Source organism: Theropithecus gelada, chromosome 1 (assembly GCF_003255815.1).
Source record: "Theropithecus gelada isolate Dixy chromosome 1, Tgel_1.0, whole genome shotgun sequence".
In the NCBI taxonomy this organism is placed as follows: domain Eukaryota; kingdom Metazoa; phylum Chordata; class Mammalia; order Primates; family Cercopithecidae; genus Theropithecus; species Theropithecus gelada.
Window position 1 is genome coordinate 123050822 of NC_037668.1, and position 20004 is coordinate 123070825.

Below are 20004 nucleotides of genomic sequence, written 5' to 3' on the forward strand. Positions count from 1 at the left end.
TTCAGATGGGGCCAGGTGCGGTGGCTCACACCTGTAATCCCAACACTTTGGAATGCCAAGGTGGACAGATCACAAGGTCAGGAGTTCAAGACCAACCTGGCCAATATGATGAAACCCCGTCTCTACTAGAAATACAAAAATTAGCCAGGTGTGGTGGTGGGTACCTGTAGTCCCAGCTACTCAGAGGCTGAGACAGGAGAATCACTTGAACCTGGGAGGCGGAGCTTACAGTGAGCCAAGATTGGGCCATTGCACTCCAGCCTGGGCGACAGAGCGAGACTCTGTCTCAAAAAAAAAAAAAAAAAGTGATTCAGATGGTAAATTTTATGTATATTTTAACACAATTTTTAAACTTTTTCAAAAATATATATATCACACACCCAGGAAATCTGTTCCTCATCTCCTCTTGCACCCACCTTCTCCCATCCCCAACAGGAGGGAAAAAAACCTTCTGGGACCACTTGTCAAGGTCTCTCCCATAGAGGAAAGCCTATGGGGTCTTCCTCTGCCATTCCTGGGGTCTCGGAGCCTGGATAAGTGGTGCACAAAGGTCTGGAAGCTGTGGCTGCTAGCGCATAACCTGCTGATGGCAACACCAGTTTCGTTCTTGTGCCTGCTCTACCCTACCCCTGGGGAGCTGCAGGAGGGATCTCCTGAGTGTCCTGGCTCTCAACCTGTGAGAAAGGGGGAAAGACAAGCCTTTAGTTCCCAGCATTGGCCCCTCCTTTCCACTTCTCACTTCCCTGTGTTCACTTATTCTCTGAAGCATATTTGAACACTCTTAGGTACAAATGTGTTATCCATGGAGTCCATTGAATAGTTTGTGCATTGGCCTGATCTAGTGATCAATGGACAGTTTAATCAATTGCTTCTTTTCCTTAGATTTTCTCAGATAACTCCTAGTGTTATCTCCCAGAAAACACTAAATCTAGAGAAATAAAGTTTTGCTAACATTTTTGGATCATTTCCAAGCTGCACAGCCTCATGGATGATCACCAGTAGGCATAATAAGTGTTCAATTATGCTGAAACAATTGTGAACGTGTGCCTGGGTGATCCCTGCATTTGATAGCATGTGGATATTTTTTAAGGCCCACAATTAAGCCCAGTGAAGAGGCAATGCTCTAACACATTCTTCTGTTTCATCTATTTCCTAGACACGTGTTCTTTATGAATTCCTGCAACCTGGAAGTCAAAGGTATGCGGCTCGACCGCACGGCCCTCTGTGTATCCAGCTGCCCTGAAGAGCAGCTTGACTCCCTGGAAGAGGTCCAGCTGTTTGCAAACACCAGTGGTAGGTACTGAGGCCTGGTTCATTCTTTTCCCCATGGTGGGGTAAGCTATGGGAACTTAGATGAGATCATTTATCCTGACCCTGCTTTCTCTGGAAAGCTGAAAGGTTTACTTCCTTGCGGGTGCCACCTCTTGTGTGGAAAAGGCCGTAAGCATGTTCTCTTGAGCTTGTTCAGGTTATTTTTGTTCTGTATGGATTTATCTGAAGCCCTAGCTGTTCCATGTATGCTCCCTGCCACTGCGGGGGAATGGTTGTCCATAGAGAGAGAGAGGACACAGCCCACATTTGGGGCCAAAGGCAGGGTCAGAAGGAAGTCAGAGAGCTCCATGCACATGGGCACATCCAATCCTAGAGATGTACGGGCAGGGTGTGGGTTGAATTGCCGACAAATAGATATTTTCATGAGATTGTCGGGGCTAAAAGATACTTCCACTGAGCAGTGAGATATCACAAGTTGTACTAAAAGCATTTGTATAACTGAAATATATTGTACTGGGTCCACTGTTTAGAATTTTATCTGCCTGAAAAATGGTTTGCCAGATTTTTAGAAATTATTTGCAAAGCCAGGTTTAAACTATCAAGCTTCCACAAGAAATTGTTTTCAAATACGCTTCAGATTATTTTAGGACCAATTATATAACTTTTAGTTTTGAATTTGGGGTTTTGAAGAGAAAGTAAGGAAGAGAGGCCCTCACTAGACCTCAGATTATATGACTATTCTTTTTGTGTTTCTGTCACCCATAGACCTTGTAGCTGATTCTTTCTCCTTTCTGGTTTGGTAACATGACTGTGGTTTCCTTACTGACTCACCTGGGAAGATGGTATAATGTCTATGTGTTCTGCTTCCAGGGTCTTTCCTGTGTGTTTATAGTTTGAATTCCTCCAACTATACCCACAGTCCAAAAGCAGACTCACTGTGCCCCAGGCTACCAGTTCCTCCAAGGTAAAACCTTCCATACTTTTTCCTTAACCCTCAACAAAAGTTACTGGGTACTTGGTGTGCATCTGTTACTCTTATAGGCATTGTGAGAAGGAGATATCAGAAGAGCCCCTGCCTGCAGGGAGCTTACAATCTATGGAAGCCAGGGATAAAAACATGGCAGGACTATTTGCAGTATGCCTGTGGACAGTGGATTAGAAATCAGGCTAAATAAGGAGAAAATTCAGCAAACAATAAAAATATACATAGTCTTCAAAGAACACTAGAACTAGCAAGAAGTAACATATGAACTATTACTAACAGGGTGATTTTATAAATTAGTGTGTATTTTTTTCTACTCCAACTATTTATTGCAAAGTAGAAATCATTTACTTTGGCTGGGCATGGTGGCTCATGCCTGTAATCCCAGCACTTTGGGAGACGGAGGCAGGCAGATCACGAGGTCAGAAGATGGAGACCATCCTGGCCAACATGGTGAATCCCCATCTTTACTAAAAATACAAAAATTAGCTGGGTGTGGTGGCACGTGCCTGTAGTCCCAGCTACTTGGGAGGCTGAGGCAGAAGAATCACTTGAACTCGGGAAGTGGAGGTTGCAGTGAGCCGAGATCACGCCACTGCACTCCAGCCTGGTGACAGAGTGAGACTCTGTCTCAAAAAAAAAGAAAGAAATCATTTACTTTTGGCTTTTTATCACAATCAGACTTTGTTAGTTTTTATTGCTCTAGATATCTTCATAAGAAACAGACCAGATAGACAAGGCCAAGTGAGCACCACACCTTTCTTCTCAATGAAAACAGAAAGCACAGGTCCTTGTCAAGAGTACATTTGGTGGGCTCCTTGCAAGGTCTTACTCACCCCTATAAATTAGTGTACTACCTGGCACATGGTAGGCACCTTACAAATATTTGTAGAATAAAGTTGTAATGATAGAGCAGTGGTTACATTGCCATGGCGAATGGCACATGTTTACACCTTTGAGAAGACTAAGGGGAAAGACACAATGAGTATTTATTGCCACCATCATGATGCTGAGATGTACTAAAGGAAAACTTGTATTGATTTTGAATTGTCATTCTTTTGAAAGATGTGAGTATGTTTACAATGTAGGAGACGAGACCTCTCTGAAAAATCCCTGAGAAATAATGATGATTTAATTAAAACAAAGCATTATTCCAATCCTCTAGGATGGTGTTTATTGAACTCTTGTTTGGGACTTACAGTAAGAAATTTATTACATCCCAACTCCTGTATGCACATACCTTCATATGTCTTTATGTATATAAAACAATACTAGAAATCTCACAAAGCAACCTTTACCCTTATTACATATGATTCACACCCTTAGTTACTATTCTGTTGCCTTTTTAAAAATAATGTATTTCATAGTCTTCTAACTGGTTGCAAGTGAAGCTTGAAAAATGCTCATCTAGCAGGTGCTCACACAAACACAGAAAGACTTGAGTAGGTTTTAATCACATCGAAGGCAGAAAATAGCCATTTGGTGACATTCTTTTCTAAAATAAATACTCCATGTTGTAAGTAATTGAAGGAGGAGAGAGCTATTTGCTGAGGAGAATACCCATTTCATTTTTCTATAATTTTTTTTTTTTTTTTTTTTTGAGACAGAGTCTTGCTCTTGTCACCCAGGCTGGAGTGCAATGGTGCGCTCTCAGCTCACTGCAACCTCCATCTCCCAGGTTCAAGCGATTCTCCTGCCTCAATCTCCCAAGTAGCTGGGACTACAGGCACATGCCACCACACCCAGCTAATTTTTGTATTTTTAGTAGAGATGGGGTTTCTCCATGTTGGCCGGGCTGGTCTTGATCTCTTGACCTTGTAATATGCCTGCCTCGGCCTCCCAAAGTGCTGGGATTACAGGCATGAGCCACCGTGCCTGGCCTATAATATCTTATTTTAAAATTCTGGTAATTGTAAATGTGTTTATGATACTTTACATTCTGGTAAAATGTAAGTATCATAAACACATCTTAATGAAACATACTGTACCCAATTAAAAAAAAAACTAGAATGTTTTAGTAATAGTTGGAAGGAAAATTCTCTAGCACTTGGAGAGGAGGACTTTTTTAAGAACACAATTTGTAACTGTAGATGTAACTACAGATGTAATTGAAAGAGAATGGAATTTTTAAGGTTGTAATTTAACCGGAGTTGGATAAACTCTCCTCTTACTATAAATGGGATGGCAACCATAATTCCACAGGAAGCTTCTATCTTGATACTTATGATGATAATAACAAACACTTATTGAGCTTTTGATACTTTTCTAAATCCTTAACATAATTTGGGCCCCAGAAAACATCTACATTGTAGATATTGTTTTCATCCGTATCTTACAACTGAGAAAACTGATGCAGAGAGGTTTGAGGTCATACACCCAGCAAATGGAAAAGCTGGCATTCAAACCCAAGCAGCGTCTTATGTTTGAGTCAAGACTTGGTTTTATTTTGACTGGTGAGTGGCTTTCCTAGACTCACATCAAGCTGGGAGAAAGAGTCCCCGTACCCTGCGTCATAATAGCACCATTTCTTCTCACTCTCAAGCCAGCCCTAGTCCTTTTCACCCTAAATGCAAGTGTTTCCAATACTAACTTTTCAAGTAAAGACAAAACCCTTGACTGAGTGGCCTTTTTTAGACAGAATGAGAGAGAGAGAGAAATAGCCTCAAGGGCTCCATTCCCCTTTCCTGCACAAGCAAGTGTTTGTTTAAGGTGAAAATGATCATATTTATCATGGAATAGCAGTGCCAAGACTGAAAAGCTGGAAAACATGAGAAGGGTGGCTACAGGGCCAAAGAATATTTTCTAAATACCTCTTTTTGACTGAACTGATTGTTTCTTCCTCCTGTGTTGATCATGTGAGGTATAACATACTCTTTTAGAGTAATGGCTAAATATCAAGAAGTTTATGGACCTAGGTATGAGCTTTTAAGAGCAGTGAAAAAGCACTGCAGAAGATAACAAGCAAATAGATCTTTTTTCACTTTGGTGTTCAACATGGTAATGTATTTTTAGTCCCCCATGTATTCAAAATCTAAAAGGCATGGATATTTTCCCCCCAGTAAATTCTAGTTCTACCCTCCCACATAGGTGCCCACGCATGTCACTGCATGGTTTGCTCAGCTGAATTCCATATACATGGTGATCTAAATATACAGGCAGCTTGCCCAATGACTTCCTGCAAGTTTGAGTGGCTTTGCTAATGGGAAGAAGAAAAGCAGAAGTGGTGAAGAAACCTCAGGCCAGGGCCTAAAGATGCATCCCTGTGAGCCGGACATGGTGGCTCACATCTGTAATCCCAGCACTTTGGGAAGGCACGGCGGGCGGATCACCTGAGGTCAGGACCAGCTTGGCCAACAATGGTGAAACCCTGTCTCTACTAACAATACAAAAATTCACTGGGCGTGGTGGTGGGCACCTGTAATCCCAACTCCTCGGGAGGCTGAGGCAAGAGAATCTCTTGAACCCGGGAGGCGGAGGTTGCAGTGAGCCGAGATCGCGCCCTGGCACTCCAGCCTGGGTGACAAGAGCGAAACTCCATCTAAAAAAAAAGATGCATCCCTAGCCCAGCTAATGAAATATTCTAAATCTCGAAAGGAGTGGTAGTTGCATAGATGTATATGTTTATCAAAGTCTCTAATTTTATGTTTAAGATCAGTGCATTTCATTGTATATAAATTTTGCCTCAGTAAAAATAAGAGGAATTCCTTACGTTCTGAAGTGTATTAAGTTAAAAAAAAAAAAAAAGCAAATAATAGAACAGTGTGCAGTACACTGTCTTTTGCATAAAAAGTGGAAAATATAAGTATATATAAACATATAAATATATACATATAGGTATATATTTGCTTGTATAACCATTACATCAAGCATGACTTACAGGATGTAGTCAGAAAGCAATTTAATTTTTGTCTTTCTCTGTCTCTTTAAATTTATTCAGTGGGACTAGTTTTTTCTGCCCCTGAATAAAAACACAGGCAATTTCCAAGGCTTCTCTGGTAACTTTTAGGTAATATATACTGAGTCACTTTAAGTTGTAACAGACACTTTCAATTCAATAATTAAAATGTTCAGCCCAGACCAGGCACAGTGGCTCATGCCTGCAATCCCAACATTTTGGGAGGCCAGGGCTGTAGGATTGCTTGAGGCCAGGAGTTCAAGACCAGCCTGGACAACATAATGAGACCTTGTCTCTACAAAAAATTTAAAAATTAGATTGGCATAGTAGAACATGACTGTGGTCCTAGCTGAAGCTGAGGTGGGAGGATCTCTTGAGCCCAGGAGTTTGAGGTTGTAGTGAGCTGTGACCATGCCACTGCACTCCAGCCTTGGTGACAGAGCAAGACCCTTTCTCAAAATTTTTTTTAAAAATTAAAAAATATTCAGCCTGATGTGATAAAGTTCTCACTTGATTGGAAGTTCAAACTTCTGCCCCCTGCACACTTGGCCGTGGAGCAAGTGGGAAGGCCACAGTCCAGGAAGGAGGTTGTAGTCAGCTGCTCTTCTCCTCTGTTTATTCCTCCCCTCCTCTCCCAGCTTGCTAAAACAGGTTTTGCCTAAGGGGCTGGTGCAGCAAAAGTGAAGATAAGAAAAGAGTAGCAGGAACACATTTACTTGTCTGACACTAGCATCAGCATTCTCTGAGCTTGGTAGATGTCCTGGCCAGCTCTTTCCCTCATGAGCATGTTTTGGGTTCTTCGGGGCTCCTTCAGCTGCAATGCCTTTCATGTAGTCCAGTACGTCTGTGCTCTGGCTGGTCATGTGAGAGCCTTCCTCAGAGGGCTGTCTTAGCCCTGTAGAAGTCCCGTCACTGGGACTTGTGCACATGCAGCCCACAACTTGACCCCAGGAAGCCCTCTGCACCCTTTGCCCTGACAAATGCCCTGGGGCTCTTAACTCCCCAGCTGTAGCTCTCTGCTCTGTTATTAAAGCTGCTCACCCTCCAGATTTTTTGGGGTGGCTCAGACCTTAAGCCAGGGGATTCCCTAAGCTCTGTGAGTTTTCCATGAAACCCTTCTCATCTGACTTAGGAGTAGTACCCTCCACCCTCTTCCCCTTGGGAATGGGGATGGAGTCACATGACAAGTCTAGTAAAAAAAAAAAAAAAAATTCAACTCTTCAAAATTACTCTTCTAATGATTCTCTGCACTTGTCATCACCTGTGCAGAGTGGATTTTACTATATGCAAATAAAAATTAAAATCAAGATGTCTGGAGATCTTAGGATAAGAGTGTAGAGGGTGACAAATTACAAAGAAGGAGCTGATGTGAGTAACTTTGGAAAACAGCTTTGTAACTAGATGCTGTAAGCTAAAAACAAAAGGAACTGTACATAAACATTGTACGTCAGATAGTACACTCGTTTATCACATAGCTACTGGTTAACAATTGTTTTCATTGTTTTCATTTTTTTTTAATTCCCTAAACAGTAGAGTGTAATGGTTAGCAATTCTGAAACTACATACGAGAATCGATTATAAGACCTAGAATCAGTAATATCCCACCATACCCAATACCCAGATCATGGTTTCTAATCGTCAGTCTTCAAGGGTTCTTTGGAGAAATGTCAGGCTCTAGGACCTGGATAAGGAAAACACCAGCTACGCCTGGTATCATCCTCTAGCATCAGAAAGTAAGGAAGTGCTCAAGAAAGAAAAAGAATGGGTCTTGTCAAAAGGACACAGATGCCTCGTAGTGGCCAAAACTGGAATAGATTGAATAACACAATTACGGATTATAACCCAAAGAAAAGAATAAATGTCCATGAGGCCATACTGGTATAAATAAATAATTGAATAAATAAATAAATGGGGGAAAGGGATAAATCTTTTTTTTTTTTTTTTTAAACAGAGTCTCGCTCTGTTTTCCAGGCTGGAGTGCAGTGGTGTGATCTCGGCTCACTGCAACCTATACCTCCCGGGTTCAAGCGATTCTCCTGCCTCAGCCTCCTGAGTAGCTGGGATTACAGGTGCCCGCTACCATGCCCAGCTAATTTTTGTATTTTTAGTAGAGATGGGATTTCACCATGTTGGCCAGGCTCGTCTCAAAATCCTGACCTCAAGTGATCCACTCGCCTCGGCCTCCCAAAGTGCTAGGATTACAGGTGTGAGCCACTGCGCCCGGTGAAAGGGATAAATCTTTACTTCTTCCTCCCAGAGGTGGAATTTCCCTCCCTTTGAGAGTGGGCTAGGCTTAGTGACTCATTTCCAAGAAATAGAGAGGGAAAAGAGAAAAATATCAACTTTACATGGAGAAACCTGGCAGGTACCACCTTAACCAGGTGATCAAGATCAGCTTCACCAGTGTAGTCATGTTCCCTGATAGGATGAGAAAGGCACTTCACCTCTGTGGCAGTCTCCCAAAAACCTGTTGACTGTAGTCTAGTCATGAGAAAACATGAGAGAAATTCTACAAATTTAGGGACATTTTACAAAATACCTGACTATGAATCTTCAGAAATGTCAAGGTCACGAGAAACAAGGAAAAACTAAGAAACTTGGCACAGTCCAGGCATAGTGGTTCACACCTGTAATCCTAACACTTTGGGAGCAGAGGTGGGAGGATGGCTTGAACTCAGGAGTTCAAGACTGGTTTGGGCAACATGGCAAGACTCTGTCTCTACAAAAAATATAAACTGTCATGACCAAAGAGGAGACATGACAATTAAATGCCATGTGCTATCCTGAATTGGATCCTGGAATGGAAAAAGGATGTTATGGTAAAATCCAAATAAAGGTTGTAGTTTAGTTAGTAGTTTAGTGCCAATGTTAAATCTTAATTTTCACAACTATACTGTGGTTAGGTAAGACATTCACGTTAGGGGAAGGTGAGTGAAGGATACACAGAGGAACCCTCTACTATTGTTGCAATTCTTTTGTAACTCTAAAATTATTCAGAAATTAAAAGTTTATTTTAAAAAGTGCTCTTCTTATCAACTTCCAACTCTTTTATGCTCTCAGAATGGATGTGGGCTTGAGAATAATCTAACCACTTTTCTCCCACCTCTTTTTTGGCACACCCTGAATGGTGGAGTCTGGCATCTCATTTTGGAGTATAATTTTTATTATATTTGAGCTCAGCTGCAAATTCCATTTAAATTTCCTGTGATACTTACATATGCTAATAAAAGTCTCAGAATGGTTTGCAGGACACCAAAAACAATGGGTGCCTGTGAGGAAATGTACTTCAGTAGCTCAGGGACAAGGAAAGGCAATTTCTTGCTGTTTGGTCTTTTGTACCTTTTGGAATTTAAGCCATGTGAATGTATTACCCCTCCAAAAATGTAATTTAAAAAAATACCCTTTGTGTTACTTTTCTCTTGAACCAGTATCCAGTGACTCAGGAACTGTTTCTATTGAGACTTCTGGAGAAAGATTCTTCCATGTGTTCTAGGTTGTACTTCATTAGAAATTTGGAAAGTCATTTCTTTTCTTCAGGGCAATGAAATCTTGTTAACATTTGGGTTCTCCTTTGTTTCATTCTTATCCATTGCACAAAATGATTGGTGATTGGGTTTTGAGCAGCTTTTTAGATAATTTGACACTTCTTTGGTTGCGATTATTTCCACCATTTGGGGTTCATGGAAAGAAAGAAGAACAGGACCTGGCGAAGGTATCAGTGGCCTTATGAAGATTCATTAGAATGCATATTCCTCGGCTATTTTACATTTCAGGAAGGGGCTAAAAAAAGGCCAACTTTCTCATCTACCCAAGGCAGTTAACTGCAGCGTCAATCATACATTTACTATTCATTTATTGAGCACCCACTGTTCATAGCAAGGCTCTCAAGTCTCATATGCCTTCCTAAACAGGACGGAATTAAGCTAATAGTGTCATTAACATGGCTTCTGTCTCATCCAGTTCACATCCCTAATAGTTCCTTACAGAAATAAAGTTCTTTTGTTGGAGTTGGTAGTTTGTTTCTAAGAAGGGCTAAGACAGGAGAGTAAAAAATGTGGTTCCCGCTGGGCACAGTGGCTCATGCCTGTAATCCCAACACTTTGGGACGTCAAGGTGGGTGGATCATTTGAGCTCATGTTGCCCCCAGCCTAGGCAACATGGTGAAACTCTGTCTCTACAAAAAACAAAAATCAGCTGTGTGTGGTGGGACATGCTTGTAGCAGGAAGCTGAGGTGGGAGAATAGCTTGGGCCCTGGAGGCGGAGGTTGCACTGACCGGTGATCGAGCCACTGTACTCCAGCGCGGGTGACAGAGCCAGACCCTGTCTTAAAAAAAAAAAAAAAAAGAAAGAAAAAAAAGTGGTTACCCATAAATAAAATGTAGTACATGTACACATACCACAGAGTAGTATTTAGCCTTAAAAAAGAAGAAATCCTGCTATTTGCAACAATATGGATGAACCAGAGGATATTATGTTAAATGAAATAAATCAGGTACATAAGGGCAAATCTCATGCATGATCCTAGTTTTATGTGGAATCTAAAAAAGTCAAATTCATGGAAACAGAATAGAATGCTGGTTATTAGGGATGCGGGCAGGGGAAATGAAAGATGTTGATCAAAGGATACAAGTTTCTGTTACGTAGGGTGAATAAATTCTAGATACATGAAGTAGAGCATGGTGACTATAGTTCATAATACTGTATTGTATATTTGAAATTTGATACAACAGATCTTCAGTGTTCTCAAAATACGATAACTATGGGAATTGATGGATACGTTCATTAGCTTAACTGTAGCAATCATTGCACAAAGTTTATATATATCAAAACGTCACCTTGTATACCTTAAATATATGCAATTTTTATTTTTAAAAATGTTGCTCCCCAAGTTTAGGTTTTTGGTTTCTGTGAGTCCCCATAATCAACTTCCTATTCAGAACACAACTAATCGATGCAGCAGAGCACACCTGCCTGGCTTTCTAAGGTGTGCTCTGCAAATGGCATGCTGGGCCCTGCTCTATTGCTATAGTTCTTAAGCATTTTTGGTTATTGAGAATGTTAAGTAAACATCTTTTAAAGATAAATATTAAATAAACATTTTTGCCATGTTTTTTATTTCTATTTTTAGCAAGTCATTTCCCTTATTTAACCGATGCATCCCTCAAACACCTGAGTGCTACTCCCTGTTTGCATCTGTTTGGATAAATGATGGTGACACCCTCCACCGAATTCTAAGTGGAATCATGTCGGGAAGAGATACAATCCTTGGCCTGTGTATCCTCACATTAGGTAATTCTCAGTTAAGTTAATTTTAGTAATTGTTTACGGAATGCCAAAGTTCCTAGCACTTTTATACGTTGTACAATGAAAATTAGCCTCTTGATTTAAATTTAAAACTTTGTATTTTTTTTATAGATATTTTCGGTGTTTCAGATTTAAGGGGGATGGGGCAATAAGAATAGAGGAACAGCTGGCCCTCTGGCAGTAAGCCTCAGTGGGTGGGGTTGCCTTGATATACTGACCATGCCCTAGTGTCTGCTCCTCACTGGGGATGGGTATATAAAGCAGATTGCTAATTTGTGGATGGGACATGAAAAATACAACTGTCAGGGTGACCAGAAACCATGTCTTCTGGCCAAACATGCCTCCACCTGTAGGTGAACCAGATCAGAAGGCTGCTTGGTGAGCAGGGCAAGGACATGTGTGCATCCATGTTAAATGGAGTCAGACTGCAAGGGCCTGCTGTATCCTGCTCCTCTAAGAGACATACCTGCTTTGGGTTGTGGACAGGTCAAGGCCTCGAGCCTTCTCTGGGCATTTCTGGAAGCAGCTACCCACTGTTGACCTTTTGAGTTCCCATTTTCTGTGTTTCAGTTGGCTGAAATCAAGAGCCAACTTTCTCTTTGAACAGGTTAATACACTCTGCTCCTTTAGACAGTGGTAAGAGCCTGTTGTCTCCTTGCTTTCCAGTGGCAGCCCCCCAACCTGTTGGTTGAGAGAAACTCTTTGGTCAGACATTAACATATTTCTAACAGTTAACAAATTGAGTTTTCCACAGTTTCTTTACTAAAAGGTTCCTAATTCCTAAATGCTTGGGGATATTTAACTAGTCACCATTATGACTTTCAGACTTCTTATTTAGGCTGAAAATGACTTCAGTTGACTCAAACAAGATGCTTTGATTACCAGATACTGGCTTGGTTACAATATATAACAAAAAATCCTCAGGTTATTCCTGATATCTTATAGAATGACCTAATGTCGCTGCAAGGACATAGTCATGTACTTATTAGATTCATAATGGTATTAACAGCTGTCGTTTACTGTGCCAGGCATTGTACTTATTCTTCACTCATTAAAACCTCATCAGAATCCCAGTACCACTCGTAAGAGAGGAAACTGAGGCTTAGAGAGGTTTAGAACTTGGCCAGTATTGTACACCTAGGAGAAGAGGTGGCAGAACTAAGACTCAAACCCAGATCTGTGTGATCCCAAAACCCACTTTACTAAACATAACTCCGATCTAGATGCAATCCTAATTTCCTATGTCAAAAAAAGTACATACAGCTTATTTCATGGTTAGGATCTTAAATTCTTCATTTTAAAGACATTAATCTTTCATATTTAATAAGAGTACCTTAGAACATGTAAAGTCAGAACTTTACATAAGCCCAGTAAAGTCAAAAGATTTAAGTGTGATAAGAATTTTTTTATATATATATTTTAAGTTCTAGGGTACATGTGCACAACGTGCAGGTTTGTTACATATGTATACATGTGCCATGTTGGTGTGCTGCACCCATGTGATAAGAATTTTAAATGGTTCATTTGAACTTGTAGGAAAAAAAGATTTGGGCATTTGAGAATAATATTGCTATAAATTTTTTTTTCTTTTTTTTTTTTTTTACTGACACAGAGTCTTGCTCTGTCGCCCAGGCTGGAGTGCAGTGGCACCATCTTGGCTCACTGTAAGCTCCGCCTCCCAAGTTCAAGCGATTGTCGTGCCTCAGCCTCCTGAGTAGCTGGGATTACAGGTGCCTGCCACCAAGCCCGGCTAATTTTTTGTATTTTTGGTAGAGACAGGGTTTCGCCATGTTGGCCAGGCTGTTCTCAAATTCCTGACCTCAGGTGATCCACCCGCCTCAGCCTCCCAAAGTGCTGGGATTATAGGCATGAGCCATCATGCCCAGCCAAAACTTTTTTATTTTTAAGAAGAATACTAGGACTTCCAGAGACTGGCTTACCACACTTGATTGAATGGTGCGTCAGAGACTGCCCCGCATATACCTTGTTATTTTTATTTAGTGTTTAGTAGATATCCCAAGATATTTAGGGTTTGAATGAAATCCTCAGCCATCACTGTTCTATTCTGGAGGGTTTTGTCATTGCAGTGCTACCATCATCTCCCCTACCCTTTGTTGCTATTGAGGTTTATGTGTTTTGCTTAATTTTTCAGCCTTGTCTTTGGCCATGATGTTTACCTTCAGATTCATCACCACCCTTCTGGTTAACATTTTCATTTCATTGGTTATTTTGGGATTGTTGTGTAAGTATTTCTCTACTTGACTGATTTCTTTTTGATTAAATGAAAAGCCTTTCCATTAAGTATAGAACTTAAACATTGGCATTTTAAAGCTACATGGAGTCTTAAAGAGTATCTAGCCCTGTCACTTTACAAATGAGAAATCTCGGCCCCAGGGAGGACAACGGGAGTTGCTATGTCTCACAGACAGTGCAAAGTTAATGACCAATCTTTTTTCTTTTCTTTTTTTTTTTTTTTTTGTCTTTCTGTCTTTCTCTATTTCTGTCTTTCTGCCTTTCTCTTTCTTTCTCTTTCTCTCTTTCTCTTTCTTTCTCTCCTTCCTTCCTTCTTTTCTCTTTCTTTCTTTCTTTCTTTCTTTCTTTCTTTCTTTCTTTCTTTCCCTCCTCCCTCCCTCCCTCTGTCCCTCCCTCCCTCCCTGCCTTCCTTCCTTCCTTCCTTCCTTCCTTCCTTCCTTCCTTCCTTCCTTCCTTTTCTTGGCAGGCTCTCACTTTGTTGCCCAGGCTGGAATGCCGTGGCGTGAACGCGGCTCACTGTAGCCTCAACCTCCTGGGCTCAAGTAATCCCCCTGTCTCAGCCCCCCAAGTAGCTGGGACTGCAGGCACATGCCACTACACCCAGCTAATTTTTGTATTTTTTGTAGAGATGGGGTTTTGCCGTGTTGCCCAGGCTGGTCTCCAACTCCTGAGCTCAAGCGATCCGCCCACCTTGGCCTCCCAAAGTGCTGGGATTACAGGCGTGAGTCACCACATCCAGCCAAATCCGTTGTTTTTTCTGCTATGTTATGCTGCCCCTGAGATGAACTTTCCAATAGTGTGAGCTGGTATCCATAACGTTAAAAGAGAATCCCAGTACCCATTGGGAGTATTTTAAAGGATTTCTTCTGAATGTGCACCTCACCCATTGGCACATGGGTGCCCATAGTTGTCATGCAAAGGCTCTGACCAGGCAGAAGACACCCAGGCCTGCGTGGAAGCAGAGTCCTGGAGACCCTGTACTGTGCCCATATTTCCCTCCCGATTGCTGGATCGTGGATCTCACCAGCAGTTGTTGGGAAAGAGGTCTGAGGGACAAGGGCACACAGGAGGCTCAAGGCAGCAGCCATTTACCAACTGGTGTGGCATACAGTAAGGTGTCACTTAATGATGGGGAGGGATGTGTTCTGAGAAATGCATCACTCAGCAATTTCCTCATTGTGTGAACATCATAGAGTGCACTTACACAAACCTAGATGGTAGAGCCTACTACACACCCGGGCACATAGTATAACCTGTTACTCCTAGGCTACCAACCTGCACAGCGTGCTAAACTGTACAGAATACTGTTGGCAGCTGTAACAGAATGGTCAGTATTTGTGTATCTAAACACATGTAAACACGGAAAAGTACAGCATTATTAATCTCATGAACCACCATCATATATACAGTCCATTGTTGATCCAAATATCATCATGCAGTGATGACTATATTTTAACTTTTAAAAACTGACGTGATTGTCATGTTCCGTTACCCTGAGTCATCAGCTCTGCCCTCAGCAACTTGGAGCCCTGTAGCCCTGCGTTGGAGGACAGGCACAATGACTTCTGAGGGAGGTTTCTTCCTGTCCACTCCAACCTTCCTATAGTTACTGTGGATATGGCATAAGGTGGTATTTCTTACCTAAATGTGGAGTACTTGCAACATCAGGGCATCTTCCAAATGAGCTTCTGACTTCCGTGATTCCCACAGGCCATGTAAATTCGCCCGGTTTTGTGGGTGAGCGGCCAACATCCAGGCTCCCACAGGAGATATCACCAGCAGAGCTTGCTTAAAACATTTAGACAGTGAGCTCTAGCCTTGTCCCTCTCACCATCCTGTCCATGGGGTTTTCCTCCTGCTCGCGTCCAGACCCAACCTGTGGGTTAGGCGCCTGTGTTCTGGGGTCACCATCCTGGGTCTCCCAAAACAAGCATCATCCCAGAACTTGTGGGTCCTCTATGGGTTGCCCTGGCTCTGCCCAGCTTCTTCAGAGGGCAGCAGTTGCCTGTTGGGTCTGAGTATTTGGGACCCAGTGCCAGAGCAGCGCCACACAGCCAGTGGGCAGTGGCTGGACTTCCCTGAATGATTCTGTGTGCTGGGGAAAGGTTATCTCATGGCGCGTGCCCTGAGCTCTGCTACTGTTCTCTTTTCTAGTTGTCTGCGGTGTCTTATGGTGGCTGTATTATGACTATACCAATGACCTCAGCATAGAATTGGACACAGAAAGGGAAAATATGAAGTGTGTGCTGGGGTTTGCTATCGTATCTACAGGCATCACGGTAAGAAATGCTCTTCCAGCAGTAGGTCAGGTAGCCAGCCAGAACTCTGAAATCCAAATCATTGAATTCTAGCCAAAAACAACTAGAATTTGTTTTTCTTTTGATTCAGAATGTGCCTTCTTTGGATTTGAGATAACTGTGTAGGAATAAATCAAAGCCCTCCAAAAATAAGAAAAAAAAGGTTTTAGTTCTTCTTTCCAAGTCATTTCTGCCACCTCCCAGAGACTGCTGTGTTATCCCTGTTGTTGCACTGTTCTCAGCCCTGAGGGGCTACAAGGTGGGCATGGTGGATGGGCGGAGGCAGGCTTACGGCGGTTCCCATTCCCTGTTTGTGAGGAGCAGTTTCCTTTTGCCAGTGTATGCTCAGCTCCCACTGCCCTCTAGCACACAGAGCCCTTTGTTTCCAAACCCACTGGCCACTGGGTTATTTTGGTGTTCAAAGAACCTGCTGCCTCCTCAGTGAACTCTCTAGTTGAAAACAGGCCAACTTAGAATATTGAGGCAGCAGGTATTAGTTACTGGCGGTGAGTGGTTGGCAACCAGATGTCATTCAGGACTCTCTCCAGGGGCCATTAGGAAGGCTACAATCACAAGGCCCTGGAGCAGGCCCTGCACTGGCTTCAGGTCACCCAGAGTCGTTCTTGCTGGTGTGTTGGTTACTGACTGTTCTGTGGAACAGCTGCAAAGCCAGGGGTTTCCACAAGCCCATTGAATCTTGCAGCAAATGCAGATTCTCACACCAACAAAATTCTCTCATAGGAAATCCTTCTGTTCCCATATTTGGTAGTTTTCACATTTTCTCCTTTCCACGGTGAGGTTTTGGGTTTGTGATCTTCACATAAAATGTGCCAAGGAGCAAGGGTATAATAAAGTAAAGCACTTGGTTGCTCTTGCCTCAGGCGGGGACCAGGCTGGACACTCAACAGAGTCTGCAAAGGAGGCTAGAGATGAAAGGGCTTCCGCATTCCCCAGGCTGGGCATGGGGGAAGAGGAGCTGGCCTGGGAGCTGGGAAGGGTCCGGTTCCTCCGTCTGTCCTCCACAGGGCTCCCTTTGGGTTTACACACTGCACCATTTATGCCACCCAGCTCTCAGGGCCAGGGCAAGGTTAGGGAGAGGGGAGGCCATGTGAGCAGAGAGGCTGTTTTCACCTGTGTCCATGAGTTCTGCACAGGGGCTGCTCCAGAAGGCAGAATTGAGTCCCAGCTCACCTCCTGTTCATTTGTCATGAGTTCTTACCAATTCCCGGTTGCTGGATGAGCTAGTTCACTCATCCTCAGAAAAGCCCAGATGGGAGTTCCTCCTCAGCCTTTACAACTGAAGGGTCTCCTCTAGGTGTCTCGCGGGGCCTCTCCTGACACCCCTCCCTGTGTGGTCAGGAGGCTGTGCTCCCAGATCCTGGAGCAGCTTCTGCACAGTTTATCCCACTGTCATCTGACTGTCTTTCCTCCACTTGACTGTTGAGGGCAGAAATGCTCCAGCACAGCTGGAAGAGAAAGAGCATCTCAGGCCAAGGGCATAGCATGCATGAGGACACATGGGCAGGGGAGTGACTTGCAGGAAGTTCCCTTGATGGAAGCCTGAGATGCAGGTGCAGGGAGGGTCATGTCAGGAAGGTCCTGATCTGCAATGATGATAGATTTGTTCTTTCTCCAGAGGCAATGGGGCGCCGTGGATGGATTTTGAGCCGGGAAACACCGTCTTTTGTCTTTGCACTTTCCAAAGGTCTCCTTCGCTGTGGAGTGGAGGAGGGATTGAGTTGGGGGGCGGGCGGGGTCAGGGAGGTTAAATGCAGAAAGCTAATGAGGTTATTGGGGTCTAGAAGAAAGAGGCTGAGACTCAAGCTGTGGCCTCAGCAGTGAAAATAGAGAGGAAAGGATGGCATGAGAGGTATTGAGGAAACTGAACCAGAGGTAATTGGGATTGTGCTGGGTACTTTGCCAGTCCTTGACAATAAGAAAGGCCCTGCTCTCTAGGAGCCTAATCTAATGGGAGATTCAGATGAGAAAACATTTATAGAATATGTTAAATAGTACAATAGGGTAAGTGTGGAATAAAGTGGGAGCACACAAGAGGGGAACCTAACTTACTCTTGGAGAGTCCAGAAAAATTAGGGCCAGTGGAGATAAAGAATACAGGGGGAAGAGGAGGTTCTAGTGTGAAGATAATGAATTTGATTCAGGATAAACTGAGTTTGACATACTGTAGGACATCCATGGCCTTGTCAATAACTGATGTGCTTATTCTTCCAGCACCTAGAGAAAAGTGAGGCTGGAGGTTTTTATTTGGAGGTTGTCAGCATCTAGGAAGGATGCTAAAAGCACAGAGGAATAGGAGATACCCCTAGAAGATCTCAAGAAGCAGCAATTAAAGAAGTAGGAGAGCTAAAGGAAAGATCATGGAAGCCAAGGGAGGAAAAAGTTTTGAGAAAGAGGAGTGGACAAGGGATCTGATGCCATGCTGAAGTCAAGCAAGACGTGGAATGTTTCTATGGCATTTAACACTCAGGAGGTCACATGAAGTGACTTCAGGGAGAGCCATTTCAAAAGTATGTTGGGGTCTGGATGTTTGCGAGTGGTTGAAGAATGAGTTGGAGTGTGGAAGTACAGATGATGGGTGTAGACAAGCCAAGAAGCTCGGCCATGAAAGGAGTAAGAGATGGCAGTGGCTGGATGGGGTTGGAGGAGTGCAGAATGGTTTGTTTCATTAATATGAGATTTGTAAATGTTTATATGCAGGGAGGGAACGCTAGAAGAAGGCACAGAAGGTGGCTTTGAGTCTTTTTGCCTCATACACATATTCGCTTGCCTTTTGCAATATCTTAGGTTCTGTGGGATGTGGAGGGGAGGATATAAGACAGTTCCTTGACATTAGAAGACCTTATTCTCATTTTATATTTTTCTCTGACCAATCTACAAGGCCTTTCATGGAGGGACTGTGTCTTGTTCACTATTATATCTATTAAGATCTATTCCAGGGGCCAGCACTTACTAGATGCTCAATTAGTGTTTGCAAATGCACCTGTAAAATTATAACAAAGTAGTGAGTAACTATCTTAAAAGAGCTGTTTGCTGAGATGTCATAATAATAATAGGGCTTGCTTTAAGCTCTACCCAGTTCTCCATTATTTGAAAGTAATTTACTCAAACCCCTTTCTCACCAGGCAGTCCTGCTCGTCTTGATTTTTGTTCTCAGAAAGAGAATAAAATTGACAGTTGAGCTTTTCCAAATCACAAATAAAGCCATCAGCAGTGCTCCCTTCCTGCTGTTCCAGCCACTGTGGACATTTGCCATCCTCATTTTCTTCTGGGTCCTCTGGGTGGCTGTGCTGCTGAGCCTGGGAACTGCAGGTAAGGGACAGTGGGTGTGGGTTCCATCACCTTGGAGTCACACACAGAAGACCATTTTGGAACCATTAGCCTCTTTCTGTAGGCACCAAATCCCTCCTTCAGCCAGAGGTGTCTGATGACAGCAGTGATGGTGTTAGGGGCTCTGTCATGGGGGAAAGTGGGAAGTTCTTTTACCTCTTTTGTATTGGTTTTAAAGAAGCTGGGTTTGTGTTTCACGAGAGAATAAATTCAGTAAGGACTGAAAGCTCTAGGAAAAACTGCAATATGAACAAAAGCCAATAGTAAGAATGTTACCAGATGTCTCCAGGTATAAATTTTATCCAAGGTAATTTGCCAACCCCTATCAAACCAGTAGGTGATAAAGAAGAACCCAGGAAAGACTCTATTAAAAATGTGTTATGCGGCCAGGCGCTGTGGCTCATGCCTGTAATCCCAGCACTTTGGTAGGCTGAGGTGGGTAGATCATGAGGTCAGGAGTTCGAGACCAGCCTGACCAACATGGTGAAACCCTCTCTCTACTAAAAATACAAAAATTAGCTGGGCATGGTGGCATGCATCTGTAGTCTCAGCTGCTCAGGAGGCTGAGGCAGGATAATTGCTTGAACCTGGGAGGTGGAAGTTGCAGTGAGCCAAGATCATGCCACTGCCCTCTAGCCTGGGTGACAGAGCA

General features: G+C 42.9%; 1 protein-coding gene across 8 annotated transcripts in view; it reads left to right on the top strand.

Moving 5' to 3' along the window:
• SLC44A3 (solute carrier family 44 member 3) overlaps positions 1-20004 on the top strand; it is a 75239-nt gene that overhangs the window by 6379 nt on the left and 48856 nt on the right. For 5 of the 8 annotated variants that reach the window (XM_025378956.1, XM_025378927.1, XM_025378911.1 and 2 more), the window contains 6 exons: positions 1157-1293; positions 2143-2236; positions 11279-11439; positions 13607-13696; positions 15862-15986; positions 19148-19334. In XM_025378956.1, the coding sequence (XP_025234741.1) occupies positions 1157-1293; positions 2143-2236; positions 11279-11439; positions 13607-13696; positions 15862-15986; positions 19148-19334 (794 nt within the window). The remainder of the gene's footprint in view (positions 1-1156; positions 1294-2142; positions 2237-11278; positions 11440-13606; positions 13697-15861; positions 15987-19147; positions 19335-20004) is intronic. The other 3 variants (XM_025378920.1, XM_025378947.1, XM_025378965.1) reach the window with 1 other exon arrangement.